This window comes from Panthera leo, chromosome C1, assembly GCF_018350215.1.
Source record: "Panthera leo isolate Ple1 chromosome C1, P.leo_Ple1_pat1.1, whole genome shotgun sequence".
In the NCBI taxonomy this organism is placed as follows: Eukaryota; Metazoa; Chordata; class Mammalia; order Carnivora; family Felidae; genus Panthera; species Panthera leo.
The window spans coordinates 187,470,792-187,488,914 of record NC_056686.1 but is presented as its reverse complement, the minus strand read 5'-3'; the positions used below and the strand labels follow the sequence as shown (position 1 = coordinate 187,488,914).

The 18,123-nt window shown below is 39.8% G+C and overlaps 1 protein-coding gene across 3 annotated transcripts in view; it reads right to left on the bottom strand.

Moving 5' to 3' along the window:
• FAM117B (family with sequence similarity 117 member B) overlaps nucleotides 1-14,277 on the bottom strand; it is a 94,341-nt gene extending 80,064 nt beyond the window's left edge. For all 3 annotated transcript variants that reach the window (XM_042949763.1, XM_042949764.1, XM_042949766.1), the window contains exon 1: nucleotides 13,464-14,277. In XM_042949763.1, the coding sequence (XP_042805697.1) occupies nucleotides 13,464-14,055 (592 nt within the window). In that variant the 5' untranslated portion in view covers nucleotides 14,056-14,277. The remainder of the gene's footprint in view (nucleotides 1-13,463) is intronic.
• Nucleotides 14,278-18,123: the final 3,846 nt, after the last annotated feature.

The window sequence follows — 18,123 nt, the reverse complement described above, 5'->3', positions numbered from 1 at the left end:
AAAAAAAAGAGAGAGAAGACAGATTTCCAGTCTCAGGAATGAAAACCCCTAAAACATCCTTCAACTGGTGGATGAATAAACAAAATGGGGCACATCTATATAAAAGAATATTACTCAGATATAAAAAGGAATAAACTACTGATACATGCAATAACATTAATGAATATCAAATGCATTATGCTAAGTAAATGAAGCCAGACCCAAGAGACAAGTTACTGTGTAATTCATTCACATTATGTTCTGAAAAAATTAAAACTACAAAAACCAAAACAAATCAGTGGTTGCTATAGACTAAAGGTAAAAGGAGAGAAATGGCTTAAAAAGGCATGAGAAACATTTATGGGTAACAGAAATATTCTATACCTTTATCATGGTTGTGGTCATGCAACCGTGTTATTTATCAAAATTCATACAGCTATGTATCAAAAAGGATGAATTTTAGTGTATGTAAATTATACCTCAATAAACCTAATACTCCACACACCTACCAATGAGGCAAGCCTTTTAAAAACAGGAACAGTTAAAAATGTTAGTTACATCCTCAATGAATAAAAGGGTCAGGGGTGTCTGGATGGCTCAGTCAGTAGAGCATGCAACTCTTAATCTCAGGTTGTGAGTTCAAGCCCCACACAGGGTGTAGAGATTACTTAAAAATAAAATCTTTTAAGATTTTCAATTTTTTTTATGCTTTATCTTATATTTGAGAGACAGAGAGACAGAAACAGAGAGTGAGCAGAGGAGGTGCAGAGAGATAGAGACAGAATCCGAAGGAGGCTCCAGGTTCCGAGCTGTTAGCACAGAACCTAACACGGGGCTCCAACTCATGAACTGAGAGATCATGACCTGAGCTGAAGTCGGACGCCCAACAGACTGAGCCACCCAGGTGCTCCCAAAATAAGACCTTTTAAAAAAATAAATAAAATAAAATAAAATAAAATAAAATAAAATAAAATAAAATAAAATAAAAAAATAAAAATAAAGGGTCAGTCAACAGACACAGAGTTAATAGACTCCACATAAACAGTAAATAAGCATTTTAAAAGAATATTCAGTCCTGTTATTAGTAAAAGGCGAAAAGATTTATTCGATCTGAAGAGAAACCAGAATATCGATCCTGTTATTAGTAACATTATTTCCTTATTAAATGGTATTAATTAGCTACTATACTAGGATGACTAAGTATATCATCTCAAATACTCACTATGACCTAAGGAAATACAAATGAAAACTATGATGTACTCTGTTGTACACACTGAAGTGGTAAAACTAAAGAAAAGGTATGAACTCTAATTCTGACAAGGCTTCACAGCAACAGGCAGACAAGACAAGCTCATTTCTGTTTGACAGGGTAAAGTGATTCAATCCTTTTTTTGGAAAGCAATACTACAAAGCATCACATCACTTAAAACTTCACAAAATAACCTCAATCCTGGGACTTTTTTTCCTAAAGAGGATACATATAAATGTGCACTCATACCACACCCAAACACATACATTTACAAAGATTTTTACTAAAGTAATTTACAAGGAGGAAAATAGAAACAAATGTCCACTTAAAAGGAGAATGACTAAGCCAAAATGTATAAACTTGGTAGAGATTTCAACCTTACATATAATAGCATACATATTATACTTTCTTACCTCTTATTTGAAGGTTCAGACTCAAGAAATTTGTGTCACTTTACAAATATTTTTTTAAATAGTTAGAATATGATGCAAATCTGACTCTAATTCTATAGAGTTTTATTAAGACTTACATTTAAAAGCTTTACAATGGGCTAAACTGTTCCATAATCTCTTACTATACATACTTAGCCTTGAACCCAGCTAGCAATTAAAAATATACTATTAATCAAAAAGGGATCAGGCAAGAGTGCGTAGATGGACCAGAATCATCTAATCAGCTGTTGCTAGAAACATGCAACTTTCCAGTATTAAAGGGATTTCCAACAGGGGGACTCCAAGGATTTTAGAAGATACTATACTCAACAGTGAGCTAGCAGTATAATCTTCACACAAAAAGTTCATTTATTAGACAAACAACAACAACAACAACAACAACAGTACTCAAGTCAAGTAAAATACACCGATACCCAATACTTCCAAACCAAAAGGGAAAAAACAGACAAAAGACAAATAGAGGAAGGGGCATGGGTTGTCACAAATATTTTTAAAGACAGGAATCCATCCATTCATTCGAACAAAATTTTTACTGGGTCTCATTTAAATCTTGCAAGTTCTCCCTACCCCAATGGAAGAGAGAAAGGAACAGATTCATTACAATAGAGGTATTGGGTGAGTCATACTGTATTAAAAAAAATTTAATTGGTAGAAAGACTGTCCAAAGGTGTGGGTCCTAAGCTTTTCTTATACAATTGAAAACATAACATTTCTGAAGTAGATCAGGTGCATTGCTATGACATGAATCAATTTCCAGGAGCAGATGTTCCAAGAATTCTTAGGGATATCAATAATGGCAACTGTTTTCTAGAGAAGTGAAAAATGTCTACCTACAAATCACCTAGCAATCCCTGACTGCACATAAAGCACTCTGACTCACAACCGAGTCCCATATGGCCATTATCAGGCTTTTACCATTAAATACTACTCCTTACTAATCTTATGTATTTTCTTGTCTTTACTGCTAACCCCTGAAGTGTGCAAAATTCTACATTGCCTCTCTCTTTAATTCTAAAGTCTGTAAGGTCAGGGATGTCTTCTTAATACCTTATAAGCTGCTCTGCACAGAGTGAGCTTGAGTTCTAAAATAATATAAACAGACATCATTCATCCTTATCTTTAGAAATATCAGTACATGCACAATGGGAAAACATGATTAATGTGAAATGGTTTCCCAGAAACTACTAGCTAGAGCTCAGTAAATCTTAGTATAACACCAAGTAAAATAATTTTTAAGAAATGGTAAATTAGAGGGGCACCTGAGTGGCTCAGTCACTTAAGCATCTGATTCTTGATTTTGGCTTAGTTCATGATCTCATGGTTCATGAGCTGGGCCCCACATCAGGCTCTGTGTGGAGCCTGCTTGGGATTCTCTCTCTCTCCCAATCTCTCTGCCCCTCTCCTGTTTGCTCTATCTCAAAATAAATAAACTTTAAAAAAAGAGAGAGAGAGAGAGAGAGAGAGAGAGAGAGAAAAGAATAGTAAATTAGAAGAGTATGTGTAAAAAAAAAAAGTTGTTCTTTATCTTTCAAAATGTCTGTATTATTATATTATTTTTGAATATACTCAGGCTCAGCTGAACATCTGACTCTTGATTTTGGCTCAGGTCATGATCCCGGGGTCGTGGGATTCAAGCCCCACATCAGGCTTGATGATGAGCACAGAGCCTGCTTAAGATTCTCTCTCTCTGCCCCTCTCCTTCACACGCTTGTGCTCTCACTGTCTCTAAAAATTAAAAAAAAAAAAAAAAGTAAGTGCACTATGCTCCAAAAGTTTATGATCTACTCTGTATGCATACAGAATATAAAAGCAGTTATGAAACCAGTTAATGACAACATTATTAACTTTATCACCCAAATAGGTTCAAAACCTCAGCCATCATTATGCTCTCTCATCTCCTTCATCCTTCAAATGTAATGAGTTAACAAATCCTATCAATTCTTTGCTTCTCAAGCCGTTTTTCATTCACACTACAACCACTCTATTTCACACAGAGTGCTCAAGATGATAAAAATGAGTAAATATAAAATTTTCTTACTTTTAATTGCTTAATAAAAGATAATCATTTAAAGTAAAAACAGTAATAATGTATTGTAGGACTTCTAATGGAGAAGCAACATATTTGACAATGATAGCACAAAGGATGAAAGGCAGGGAACAGAAGATTCTAAAATGAAATATTAGACAACACAGACAGAACATATCCATCACTGCAGGAAGTTCTCTGGGACAGCACTGCTTGAGTGCAACCACTAACAGCACAGTAAAAAGAGAGATAACTAAAAACTAATAGTGGAGATAAAACGGAATCATAAAAAAAAACAAAAAAAAAAACCTCAAAAGATAGAAGAGAAAAACATAGGCTGGAAGTCAACTATGAGCTGATATCAAGTCCTGAAATATATCCGACAACTGAAAGAAAAATGTGTACCTCTGGTCAAGAAATTTCATTTCTAAGAATTCATCCTACAGATAAACTTATATATATAAGTACACGAAGTATAAACAAGAATATTCAACACAGTAAACCATTTAACAGCAAAATATTGGAAATGATCTAACTGTTCAAACAAAAGCCCGATAAAATAATGTCTGGTACATAATAAACCTATATGCACAGTAACATATCTACATATTTGTATATGCACAGAATAATTCTGGAATAATATAAAAGAAACAGCTACCTGGATTTCTCTGAGAATAATGAACTTAAAGTAGGGGAAAGACTTTTTATTGTATTTTCTTTTATCATTTATAATTTTTATCATGTGTATATATTATCTGCAGAGAAAGAAAGGATGGAAGGAGGGAAGGAATACATGCTGGTAGGCAGACTATAGCATACAACTACAAAATCAGCTCTTTGAGAGCAAGAACTCCAAAAAAATATTAAAAATTAACTAGTTAATAAAGAAGAATGGTCAATTTAAAATGTCATGTAGAAATTGTGGGGAATAACCCACAGGTTATTTCACCTCCACAGGCTATTTCACCTTTAACAGAAAGAGTATCAAAGATTTCCTATAATACTGAAGAAGTAAAAAGGTAAAACCCATAAAGGACAACAGACAGGAAAAGAGACAACAGTAGGAAAGATGTTTCAACAAAGTTTTGAAAGGAAATGTTTGTGGTAAATTAGCTGCAGTCTAATTATAAGCTCAACCCAAGGTTTCTTGATCTGGCTGGTAGAAGTTCTAAATGTCTGTGCAAAAAAAAAGTGCCTTGCCATTCAAAGGAAAGCAATGAATAATTTGCTGCATTTTCAACTTCTTATATGAATAAACAAACTTTTTCTTGTTTAACAAGCATCAAAAGCAAGGAAAGAAGTGTTTCATTTCATCTGAAAATGAAATGTGAGTGTGCTCATTTCAAGTTCAACTCCTAACTGAGTTTTATTTGTACAGCAAAATAAAAACACCCAAGTAAATGTTTTGCCTTAAAGAGATAAATTTTGTTTTTATTTTTGAAACATCACTTTTTTAAGTCTACATAAAAGATACCAAGAAACAAACATATATAATTCTGCATAACTTATATGTGAGACAGATCATGTTACTCAGAATTTTTTCAAACTATTATGCAAATTGTCTCAGACTAAATTTTTTTCATATTATCTTGGCTTATGGTTTCCATAGCTTTATTATACAACTTTGTCAATAAATTTCCACATTGTAAAAAACTAACTTTACTAACTTTATTTAAATTAAATCTACTGAGGGGTGCCTGAGTGGCTCAGTTAGTTAAGCGTCTGACTCTTGATTTCAGCTCAGGTCATGGTCTCGCAGTTCATTGTAGGATCAAGCCCCACACTGGGCTCTGTGCTGCCAGCGCAGAGCCCACTTGAGATTCTCTCCCTCTCTCTCTCCCTAGTAAAATAAACATTTATCAAAAAAATAAATCTGCTAAGTCTACCTTTAGAAAAATTAACCTCATTGGTTTAACCCAATTATTTAATCAAAATGTGTTGTGGCTGCCTTATGAGTTTTGAAAATCTATGCATAGGAAAGAGATTGGGGCATCCAGCTGGCTCAGTCAGCGGAGTATGCTACTCTTGATCTCTAGGTCATGAGTTCAAGCCCCACATTAGGTATAGAGCATAAGGAACAGGAGGGAAAGGAAAGGAAGAAAGAGAAGAAAAAAGAGGCTAAGCTTAACTATGTTTTTTCCCAAGAAGAGGTAGAGGGGAAAATTACACAAAATGAGTAAGCTTATAATACGCTGGCCAAGTAGATCCACAGAGAAATCAATCTGTACTCAGAAGATCACTGATTACCACCACACCACTATATCTCAACTTACTGATCATGAAAAGCAGAGGTTTCTTGAGAAATGAAAATTATTCCAAGGGTTTCTCCAGAGCGAAAAGACTGGGAAAAACTGCTCTAGAGAGATTAACTAGGCAGGCTCTGGACATGAAGACACCAGACATATCCTCAGGCATGATACTGTAGGACTCTCCCCTGGGAAAGCTGGCAGAAAAACCCTACATTAGAGAGTCCTTGCATCATCATTCTCCTTTAAGATCCTCCAGTCTACCAGCCTAACCTAGCCAGAAAGAACACCTGATCAGCATTTTTGTCTCTTATTTAAATATTAATAGAAAACGAATGACAGTTTCAACATGACAAAGCTCAAGACAAAAGGAGCTCTGAAGATAATGCAGAGGGCAAAAAAAAATAATAACTTTGATGGTATTTATACCTTTTATAAACGTTTTTAGAAAATCCTGACAAGACAAGGACTAATAAGACAGCAAGGTAAGTTCTCTTGAAAAATGAAAATATAATGACCAGGATTTAAAAATCAATTGAAAAGACAGAAGATAAAACAAATCTGCTCGAAAGAAGAACAAAAAGGTACAGAGATGGAAACTAGCAGAAATTTAAAAAGTATTAGCTCAATTCAAGAAGGTTCCAAAAAGATTTAAAAAAAAGATAACAGAAAGGAGAAATGATAGAAAAAATTTCCCAGAAACAAAGACTACCAAGAGTTGAAAGTGACTGTCTCTAGGAGGCAGGAAGTAGGAGTGGAGAGAGATGTGTCAGGAAAACATTTTATTTCATTATAAGTTCAGTGTTATTTTTCTTTTTAAAGATCTGTTAAGTAATCTCTACACCCAACACGGGGCTTGAACTCACAACCCTGAAATCAAGAGTCGCACCCTCTACCAGCTGAACTAGCCAGGTGCCCCCAGTGCTCTTTGATATTTTTAATTACATACATGTACTTTAATAAAAACAAAATTTAAATTTAAAAATATAGTATTAAGACAAACATGCTATTTTTTTCTTCAAGTAGTTTGAAAATGGAAGTAGCTGACTTTCTCAACTTCCTTCCCTTCTACTGCTTCCTTCCCTTCTACTGCTTCCTTCCCTTCTACTGCTAAGTTATCTATCATTTTAACCCACCCTTACCACCTTCCCATCCTCAGAGAAAGAAGTGTCCTTAGTTGTTTCTGAGATTTCCAGACTCTACCATGTGCTGGATCCCACTGCCTCTCACATTTTCCATGACCTTGCTCCATCTACGACTTCCATTTTCTCTTACGCTTGCAGTCTCATTCTCCTAATAAATCCCCTCCCCACACCTATGAAACATGCTTAAGTTTTTCCTATCCTATAAATAAATGAACCTTAGCTCAACTTTGCATCCTGTTTTGTCACTTTCCTTCCTTTCAGTGGTATAAGAGTAACCTGCACTTCTTAGGAGTAATTTATAATCCTTACCTCTACTTTCTCACCCACCACTTTAATCCAACTTGTGTACCCCGGAAACTACTCTCTCTCAGAGATCATCAACTGATGGAAATACCAAATTCAAAAGCCTATTCTCCAAGGTCAGCCTACTTGCTCTCTTGGCAGAATTTGAAAATCTTTATCATCCCCTCCTTGAAATCCAATCTTTCTTTTGGCTTTCTCAACACTATTCCACCATTTCTCCTCCTTCCACACAATCAGGCTTCTTCACTGGCTTTTCTTTCTATCCTTAAAATGCTTGTTTTCTCCCAGAGTTCTATCCTCAGCATTCTCCCCATCATCTTATCCATTCTAATCATTTCACATATTGCCCACATGTAAATGCCTAGCCTGAAGTACATGTTAAATGAATGTTTACTGAAATCAATGAGTCCCAATTTCTTGCCCCCAATTCAAACTGGACCCCTGAGTTCTAAAACTGTATTTTCCAGTCTAGGGAATTACCTGGACTTCCTGAGAGTACAAACTAAACAGGTCTAAAACACTGTTCATTTTCTCTACCCATATTTGCATTCCCTACTGTGTTGCTTATCACAATTAGTATCATCAACCAAACCTATTACCCTCAACTGCCCCTTTCTCAATCTCTATGTCCAACAGGTTACCAAATCAAAGTCTCTTCACTCTCTTTTTTCCTTGCCATTCCCACTGCCACTGCACTTAAATTCACGTGTTCTATGCCTTAGTGAGTTATTATCCTACAGTTTCTCTCATCTCAAATTTGTGCTCTACTCATCGTAAGTAATTATAAACTCTGGGTTGCCTGTGTGGCTCAGTTGGTTGAGCATCTGACTTTTGGTATCAGTTCAGGTCATGATCTCAGGGTTGTGGGATCAAGCCCCACAGGGGGCTCCACACTGAGCATGGAGCCTGCTTAAGATTCTCTCTCTCTCGGGGCGCCTGGGTGGCTCAGTTGGTTAAGCACCTGACTTTGGCTCAGGTCACAACCTCGCAGTTCGTAAGTCTGAGCCCTGCGTTGGGCTCTGTGTTGACAGCTGAGGGCCTGGAGCCTGCTTCGGATTCTGTGTCTCCCTCTCTCTCTGCCCCTTCCCAGTTCATGCTCTGTCTCTCTCTCTCTCTCTCAAAAATAAGGAAACATTAAAAAAAATTTTTTTTTTAAGATTCCTTCTCTCCCACTCTACCCCTCTCCCTTGCTCACACTCTAAAAAAATTAAAATAAATTATAATTATAGACTCTACACATTCTAAGAAGGTAAATACTACCACTAATAACAAATTAACCTTGAATGTCTAAACCCTTGGATGATGAGGAATGTAAAGATGATATGAAAACAGCTAATACTGAGAGATTTCTATACCCATGCAGAGATTATAAGCATTTTATCCTTCTAATAATCCTCTACTGCAAACACTATTATCTAGTATACCCTTTTTAAAGGTGAAGTGAATTTACTTAAAATTAAACGAGTTGTAATGCCAACATTTGAACCCTGGAAATCTGCCTCCAGAGCTTTTAACCATGGAATACATTCTAATTCATATATTCTCTTCAAGGCTTTTCTGAAAACTTACCTTTCTACTTTCTTTTCTACTGTTCCCTCTTTTCTCCTACATCCAATACTCTACACTTTAAGACATATAAGTCTGAATATCCTATATATATTTTCACACCTTTATGATCCAAATATAAAGTTCTGTTTTTCCCCTTCCAAGCCAAATCAAAAGCCATCTCCTCTGGCTGAACTTCTATACCCATTCCCTACAGAACTACTCACTTCTCTATGAGCCCAGAGCACTCATCATATTATATGCTTTTGTACATGTCTTCCATAGCTGGTTTGTGAGTCTCTGGAGTTCCCTGTGTCTTCTACATCTTTGTACTGCAGTTACTAAGAGTAGTTCAATCACAGCTTACAGAACTGAATTAAATACAAATTCTGCTAACCAAGATACTGAACTAATAGTAAGACTCCACTTTGCCTCATCTCCAACTGTAAAATACAGACATAAAAACCAAAAGGATTCCCCTGATGAAGCTAGCATCAATCTCCCAAATGTTAGAGAAACACTGAGTTCTTAAAGCTGTGTACTTCACAAAGTACTAGAAAGCAGAAGTCTAAGATGCTACAAATATGAAGTCCTGGTAACCTACCTCCCGATTATTAGTCCAGAGAAGCCCACTTCTTGTTTCTGCTCTTGCCAGTCTCCTACCCTAATAAACAACCAAATTCATACATAACATAATACATATCAAGTAAGGGAAAAATTAGCAAAAACACTACTTGCTATCTACATACCAGCCACACTGCAAAAGTACATACTGCAAAAATACATACTGTAGTAACACTCTTTTCTGTAATGAGTTTTCAAACTATTTTTCTTTGGTGCTTCTAGTGACTGCTTTTAAAATACAGAGTAAAATCAAAATCAGAGGATGGGGGGCTTTCAAAGTCTGCATTATCAAGGACCCCAAGTAATTCTGATACAGACAAACCACAGACCATACTTGAGCTACAGTTCTGGATGTTCAAAGGCAATGTTCTCTCCAATTTGAAATTTCATACAACCATGAAAACTAAGCCTACACTGGCAATTTATGTTAAATCCACTAAAACTAGAAGCAAAACTAATATGATATACAATAGCTAACTTTCATACTGAGGTACTATGCTGAGGATTTTTCAATTTCCTTTCATTTAATCTTTACCACCATATGAAGCAGATATAATGATCATCACCTGTTTTACAGATAAGAAAGTTAAGGATTAGGGGCACCTGGCTGGCTCAGCTGGTGGAGCATATGACTCTTGATCTCAGGGTTTTGAGTCTGAGCATTGGGTGTAGAGGTCACTTTAAAAAATAACAAAATCTGGGGCGCCTGGGTGGCTCAGTCAGTTAAGCATCCAACTTTGGCTCAGGTCGCGATCTCACAGTTCGTAGGTTCGAGACCCACATTGGGCTCTGTGCTGACAGCTCAGAGCCTAGAGCCTGCTTCGGATTCTGTGTCTCCCTCGCTCTCTGCCCCTCCCCTGCTCATGCTGTCTCTCAAAAATAAATAAATGTTAAAAATAACAATAAAAAAATATTTTTTTAAAAAGTAAGTTAAATGTTACAAAGTTATTCACTTCCCCATATCACATGCCTTCTAAGTGGTGGAATACAAATATTTAACCTAGACTGTCTATTCAAAGCCTATGCTCCAAATATGCCACCTCTCCATTTGTAATACACTTGTCATTTTATCAAGACAAAAGGAGTAGGGGGCGCCTGGGTGGCTCAGTTGGTTAAGCATCCAACTTTGGCTCAGGTCATGATCTCACAGTTCATGGGTCTGAGCCACACACTGGGCTCTGTGCTGACAACTCAGAGCCTGCAGCCTGCCTTGCACACTCTCTCTCAAAGATAAATAAACATTAAAAAAATTTTTTAAAAAAGACAAAAGGAGAGAAAGCGCAAAAACAAACCTCACCTCCTTCCTCATTTTGTCTACAGTTAACACTGTTGCCTGGCTACCTTCTCTGAGATCAGTTCCTAATGGCACGCCACTTTGCCATGGAGATGGCAGGCCCTGAAGGTGAGAAGTTTAAAATATGTCAGGGATAGGTGCTTGGTTTACCTTAATAGTAGTCACGAGAAAAAATTCTGGGTTAGCCAGTTATTACATCTAACCCTGGCAAAGTAGAGACTCCCCTCCAAAGATTCTAAGACCTTCAACTCAGAGGCTTTCAGATATTGGATCCCTAAACAAAGATTAAAGCATCCAGTTCATCTGATAGACACCTTGAAGTTGGCGGCCGTATCTAGATGATCCTTGGAATTTGAGTCATATGAGGTTTACAGAACTACAGACCATTCCCTTCTACCAGTAAGGACTTCTACATTTCACTAAGGCTGCAAACTGGTGATAATTTCCCTTTAATCAAAGAGTCCCAGGGATCAAAAAGATTCTTTTTCCCCTCTTCTCTCTTTCCAGATTTAGTCTGAGAAAAATAGCAAATTATCTAGTTTGTGCTATTAAGACTTGAAATATAAAATCTGAAAGTCCTATCTGCATGAAAGTTCACTAGAGTGAAATGAGACATTTCAAGGAAAGAAGCTATCAGACATTCACTTCAGTAAAACTCAATGACCCACACTATTCCTTTCACACATAGTTGAGCATACCATACTAGAAGAAAATGTTTTTTTTTATTTTCTGGGAAGTTTTTTGGTGGGGGACAGGGGAAGCTTTTGAGAAAGGTTACTTTTATAGCATGACTGGAATGACAGCCTAAGACAAGGGAGCTTCGGGAAACATGAAGAGTGGGCACATGAGACCAAGATCTGAGAAAATAAATCCTAAACAAAGAAGAAAAGACCACCTTCTTCCACTCTTTGCCAATACTTAACTGGGCTCTCCTCAGGTTTCTGCTCTGCTTTAAGGGTCACATAGTTGAGAGGGCAGCCAGATTCTGTTATGAGATTGCAGTCACCACCCCCTTCTTCCCTTCCACTTGCCACACTATACCAGTTCCAGAAGGTTGAAGGTAAATTACGTTCACCAGATACCTCTAAGAATTGCTTCAAAAACACATGTGATTTTAGTATGTTATATATATATCCCAGATCCTGTCTTATACATCATGAACCTACCTCCTTGATATAATGTGAAAGACACGGTTTTGGAGTACCATCCAGCAAAATTCAAGTATCTTGTTACTTGCTACTTAATCTCTCTAAAACCTACTGGGAAAGTTAAAATGAGATCTTGTAGGTAAATTACCAACCATACAGTAGGAGCTCAGTAAAGTGATAACTATATTTTGAGGAGGAGGAGGATTCTAGTACCTTTAACAATTGAAGTTTAAAAAAAACACAACAATGCATTTTCAAACGGGTTTAAAACCATATTCTCATTCTAATTAGAAAACACTATTGATCATTTTTTAGGCCAATCTCTCCCAAAAATGTATCCACTATCTAAAATCTTTGATAAAATAAACAGTAAGAGTCATCCTACTCCCTGCATTTCTGAATGAACCCTTGAAGCCACTTAATCTGTTTTATTTGGTTGAGAAGCACTTCTGTACTAAATTTCCTGAAATTCACAGCAATTCTGCATGAAAGATTCTAAAGAAATTCCCCCAGACAAGGGAAAAACAAAGGTATATATCATCAGTATAACTGCATAAGCCAAAAACCATCCATTTGTTTTTTACACTAGATTCTAACAGAAAGACAACTGAATGACAAATTTTCTTTCCACTTTCATAATTTGAATCTTTTAAGTTACTCTTTATGAATGACTCCAGTGAAACCCAACAGTCCCATTCAGGACCTTTTCCAAAAAAGCTTCCAAGTACACAGAAAAACAACAGGGTTTTTGTTTTGTTTTGTTTTTTGTTTTTTTGGGGGGGGGGGGGGAGTTGTCCCTAAAATAATAAGAGAAAAACGTTGATCTGGTTTTTTTTTAAATAAATGGCTTTACATCTAAATAAAATCAGTATATCAGAAATACACCCGGACTCTAAGACAAAGCTTATAGAGTTTTCTTGCTACCCACGTATCAGGTCTAAGGAAATACTAACACGTTGCCAGCCTCACGTCTCTTCAGGGATCCAAATTTGCTATGCTAATGAATTCAGTCTTTACAATCTGAAACTGTTTTACAAAAGAAAATACTTAGCAGACATGTGCTATAGTAACATTAACCAGGTCACTAAAACAAAGCGACAAACCACTCCTAGCCTCACCCCCAAGAAAGAGTTAGCAGTAACCAACGGGCGGCCAGAATCCCAGGTTTATCATTAACACGTATCAGCCCAAGCAGAAGGTTAGCAGCTGCACCTGTACTATCGGAGACCCGCGCAAGGTCGGCAGAGCAATGAATGAGACAAACAGGGAGCGGTGGAGAGGGCGCGGGGCTTGCCCGGGGAAGGCGGCACCGCACCACCCCGGCCCCGCCCCCCGCCCCGCCCCCCGCCCGCCCTGGCTACGCTGTAGCGCCGCAATCCCCGCACGAAAGCGGCGCGCGCCCAGGACCCCTTCCTACTCCCTTCCCCTAGCCGCTCGGCTCCCAGCACGTACCTGCTTTGCAGACCGGGGCGCTTGGGCTCCTCCTCTCTGGGGAGCTACGGCTTTGCTCCGGGGACCTTCTCCGGTGCCGGACGCGGGCTGGGGGTGGGGCCGTGCTCACCTCGCCAGTCCACAGGTGGGTGGGCGAGGAGCTAGGAGACGAAACAGTGCCCAGCAGCGGCGGCGGGGGCTGCGGCCGTGGGGGGCTCCCGCGAGCCCCGGGCGCGGCGCCGCGCGTGGGGCTGGTACCTCGCGTGGACGTCGCGGACGCGCCCGTCTGCGTAGCTACTGTGGGGCTGGTGCGCGCGGCCGCACTCCCGCCGCCGCGCGTGGGGCTAGTGCTGCGCGAGGCGGTGCGCGGGCCCCCGCCGCCGACGCCGCCTGAGGGGCCTGAGGCGCCACCACAGCAGCCGCCGTTGTTGCCGCCGCCGCCGCCGTTGCTCCGCGTGGGGCTGCCATGTTGCTGCTGCTGCTTCAGCTGGAACGGAACCGTCGCCCTCATGGGTTGCAGGCGGCTCCCGGCTCCCCCAGCCGTGGCGACCGCACCGCCCCCGAGGGAGCCGGCCGGCGTGGGGGACCCATTGCGCCTCACCCGCTGGGACATGGTCCCCCCCCCCTCCCCGGTGACTGGGCGAGACGGGGGGAGGTTTGTTGTTGTTGGGATGCAGGGGTTGGATTCTCGAGGCCGGAGGGAAGGTCCCCGCGACGGGTGGCGAGGCCGGAATCCGTGGAGCAGGGGGCGCCCGGGCCGCGGCCGGCAGCAACGAGGTGGTGCAGCAGCCGTCGCCGCCGCCGCTCCTCCTCATCAACAATAGTGTCTCCTCCGCTGCCCCCGCCCCCCGCTAACGCCCATTGGTGTAGCGTCAGCCGCGCTCGAGCCGCTCCACCGCGTCCATTGGCTGCGAGCAGCTCGGGTCCCGGGCCCCCAGGGCCTTAGAGAGCCGGGGTTTGCAATAAGACCGTCTGCTCTTTAAAGAGAAAGAGACCCCGCCCCCCCGGGGGGAGGGGGAGCGGAGGAAACAGTCGGTGTGTATGTGTAGTGTACGCGCGCGCGCGAGCGTGTGTCTATGTGCGTGTGTGTGTGTGTGTACACGTGAGTGTACGCGTACGCGAGCCTGGCCACGCGCGTCTTTCCCTTCCCACTGGGGGGAGCCCTAGGGACTCATACTCTGGAGTATTGCCGAAGGGAACGTCCCGAACGAGAACGGTCACCAAGGAGGTCTGAAGTCTTTTCCCCCATAACTCATTTCCTTACCTCAGTCTTAACGTGCAGAGGATGTGTAAGTGCGTCTTTTTGTTCTGTCCAAAGTCAATGTTTGGACAGAGCTCAAAGGAGAAATTTAGTGTATTGGCATTTTACATCTCGTCTCCTTTTTTAAAAACCTCTACAAAAAGCCAAATCTCAGGTTAAAAATGCTAGTTAGAATGTGGTTTTAGATTGTCTCTATGAAGTCCAGTAACCAAATGCTATTGCTACCCTCCTGTATCTCAAGTAACCAAGAATTTACTTTAATCAGCTACTTCAGTTTCTTGATACCTTGGAAAAATGTGTGCTACCTTACAAGTTTGTAAAGTGCCATAGTTTACAAAGGGCTTTATTTGATCCTCACATCGTTATTTGAGACAGAACTGGACCAGACATTAGTATTTTTGTCTAACGGGGGAAACACGTCTTTGTAGTATGGGCAAGCGTTTAGGAAGACAGGCAGTAACACTGGCCTGAAATAACGTTTGGAGAGCCTCATCAAGACAAAAAAAAAAAAAAAAAGACGTTACACCACATATTCACTTCTCAGGCTATAAACTGCCGGTACGTGATCTCTTTCTACTACTTTGTTAGATGTACATTCTAGACAGACTTCGTCTTGTAAAAATGTGAGAGTGGAGGGCACAATCTGATTCACTCTGGACCTGAAATTCTACTGGGACCCTGTGCACTTGGAGGAAAGCTCTGAAGACCTGGAGACGAGATTCAAATCCCTGACCCACCACTTACTCTGTGACCTTAGATAGATCACTACGCAGTTTCCTTATCTGAAAAATACAGAACCATCCCCTTCATACAATTGTGATTTTTAATCAAGGGTTAAAATGAAAATATGGTGTGTAAGATCCTCAATAATTCCAGAGTCTCCATGTGATTCAGAGGCCCACATCTCTCCTTATCACCCATTCCTCCTCTCTCCCCTACCACAAAAAGCACCCAAGTCCTTAGCTAATGAGCTGCCTTAAGTTGACTAGTGCTCTGGATATATCTAGCATTACTACCCAACCCCACAACCTATGGTAAGACAAAAATACCTTCTCATGAGACAGGACACAGGAAACTGCCAACACGATCCGTGCAGAGAGTGAAGTCCCACCTTAATGCATAAGAGAGAACAAACCTTTACATAAAGATGTTGGGGCGCCTGGGTGTCTCAGTTGGTTAAGCATCCCACTTAGGCTCAGGTCATGATCTCTCTGTTTGTGTGCTCAAGCCCCGCATTGGGCTCTCTGCTGTTGGCATGGGGCCTGTAGGGATCCTCTCTCTGTTCCTCTCTCTGCCCCTCCCCTGCTCTATCAAAAATAAAATAAACATTAAAAAAAAAAGATGGCATGGATGCTGTATTAGACACTTTGTATTGCACAAAGTAGGAGCTCAATACATACTTACTGAATTAAACCGAGTTCAACAGCCCTCTTGTTTTGTAGCTTCCTGATCAGTTACTTTTCCTTATGAGTTGAAGATTATTATATTTTTGCCTACCCTTTTAATGCATCCCTCCATCCTCAGTGCTTTTATTTATTTTCCTTTTTTTTTAAATAAAAAAATTTTATTTGACTTAGTTGATACACAATGTTATATTATTTTCATGTGTACCTGATAAATTACTTTTGATGTCACCAAACTAGAGAGTTATTTGTCAGTGGCAAGACACTTTCAGCTTTTCTGAGCTAAAGTACTGATTTCAGAACATAATTTCATTAGATCAAAGGGTTACAAGTCCTTAGCTCAATCATGAGTTTACCTTTTGCTTCTAGTCATGCTTCCCATAGGAAAAACTCCACAGTTCCATAAAATGCCTATTTTTCAGCTTATCTCACTCATCAGTTTAGAGCTTAACTTTAAACAAATGAAAGCACTTTAACTGAAGCAGGTATTAACCATTTCAGCCCCTTTGTACGAAAGGATATTTGTGATGGCTTGTAAATAAAACTTTGAAGGTATGAAATCAACAGAATGCTATATACATACATATGCATATACATATATGTTATACATATATACATATGTGTGTAAGGTTCTTTGATACCTTAGAGCTCTCCAGTTAGTTTTTAAGTTTTTTTTTTTAATTTACATCCAAATTAGTTAGCATATAGTGGAACAATGATTTCAGGAGTAGATTCCTTAGTGCCCCTTCCCCATTTAGCCCACCCCCCCCACAACGCCTCCCACCCTCAGTTTGTTCTCCATATTTATGGGTCTCTTCTGTTTTGTCCCTCTCCCTGTTTTTGTATTATTTTTGTTTCCCTTCCCTTAGGTTCATCTGTTTTGTATCTCAAAGTCCTCATATGAGTGAAGTCATATGATATTTGTCTTTCTCTGACTAATTTTGCTTAGCATAATACCCTCCAATTCCATCCACGTAGTTGCAAATGGCAAGATTTCATTCTTTTTGATTGCTGAGTAATACTCCATTGTATATATATATACCACATCTTTATCCATTCATCCAGTGATGGACATTTGGGCTCTTTCCATACTTTGGCTGTTGTTGATAGTGCTGCTATAAACATGGGGGTGCGTGTGTCCCTTCAAAACAGCATACCTGTATCCCTTGGATAAATACCTAGTAGTGCAATTGCTGGGACATAGGGTAGTTCTATTTTTAGTTTTTTGAGGAACCTCCATACTGTTTTCCAGAGTGACTGCACCAGCTTGCATTCCCACCAACAATGCGAAGAGATCCTTTCTCCGCATCCTTGCCAACATCTGTTGTTGCCTGAGTTGTTAATGTTAGCCATTCTGACAGGTGTGAGGTGGTATCTCATTGTGGTTTTGATTTGTATTTCCCTGATGAGGAGTGATGTTGAGCATTTTTTCATGTGTCAGTTGGCCATCTGGATGTCTTCTTGGAGAAGTGTCTATTCATGTCTTTTGCCCATTTCTTCCCTGGATTATTTGCTTTCTGGGTGTTGAGTTTCCTACGTTCTTTATACATTTTGGATACTCGCCCTTTATCTGATATGTCGTTTGCAAATATCTTCTCCCATTCTGTCCATTGCCTTTTAGTTTTGCTGATTGTTTCCTTTGCTGTGCAGAAGCTTTTTATTTTGATGAGGTCCCAGTATTTCATTTTTCCTTTGGTTTTCCTTGCCTCTGGAGATGTATTGAGTAAGAAGTTGCTACGGCCAAGGTCAAAGAGGTTTTTGCCTGCTTTCTCCTCAAGGATTTTGATGGCTTCCTGTCTTACATTTAGGTCTTTCATCCATTTTGAGTTTATTTTTGTGTATGGTGTAAGAAAGTGGTCCAGGTTCATTCTTCTGCATGTCGCTGTCCAGTTTTCCCAGCACCATTTGCTGAAGAGACTGTCTTTATTCCACTGGATATTCTTTCCTGTTTTGTCAAAGATTAGTTGCCCATATGTTTGTGGGTCCATTTCTGGGTTCTCTATTCTGTTCCATTGAT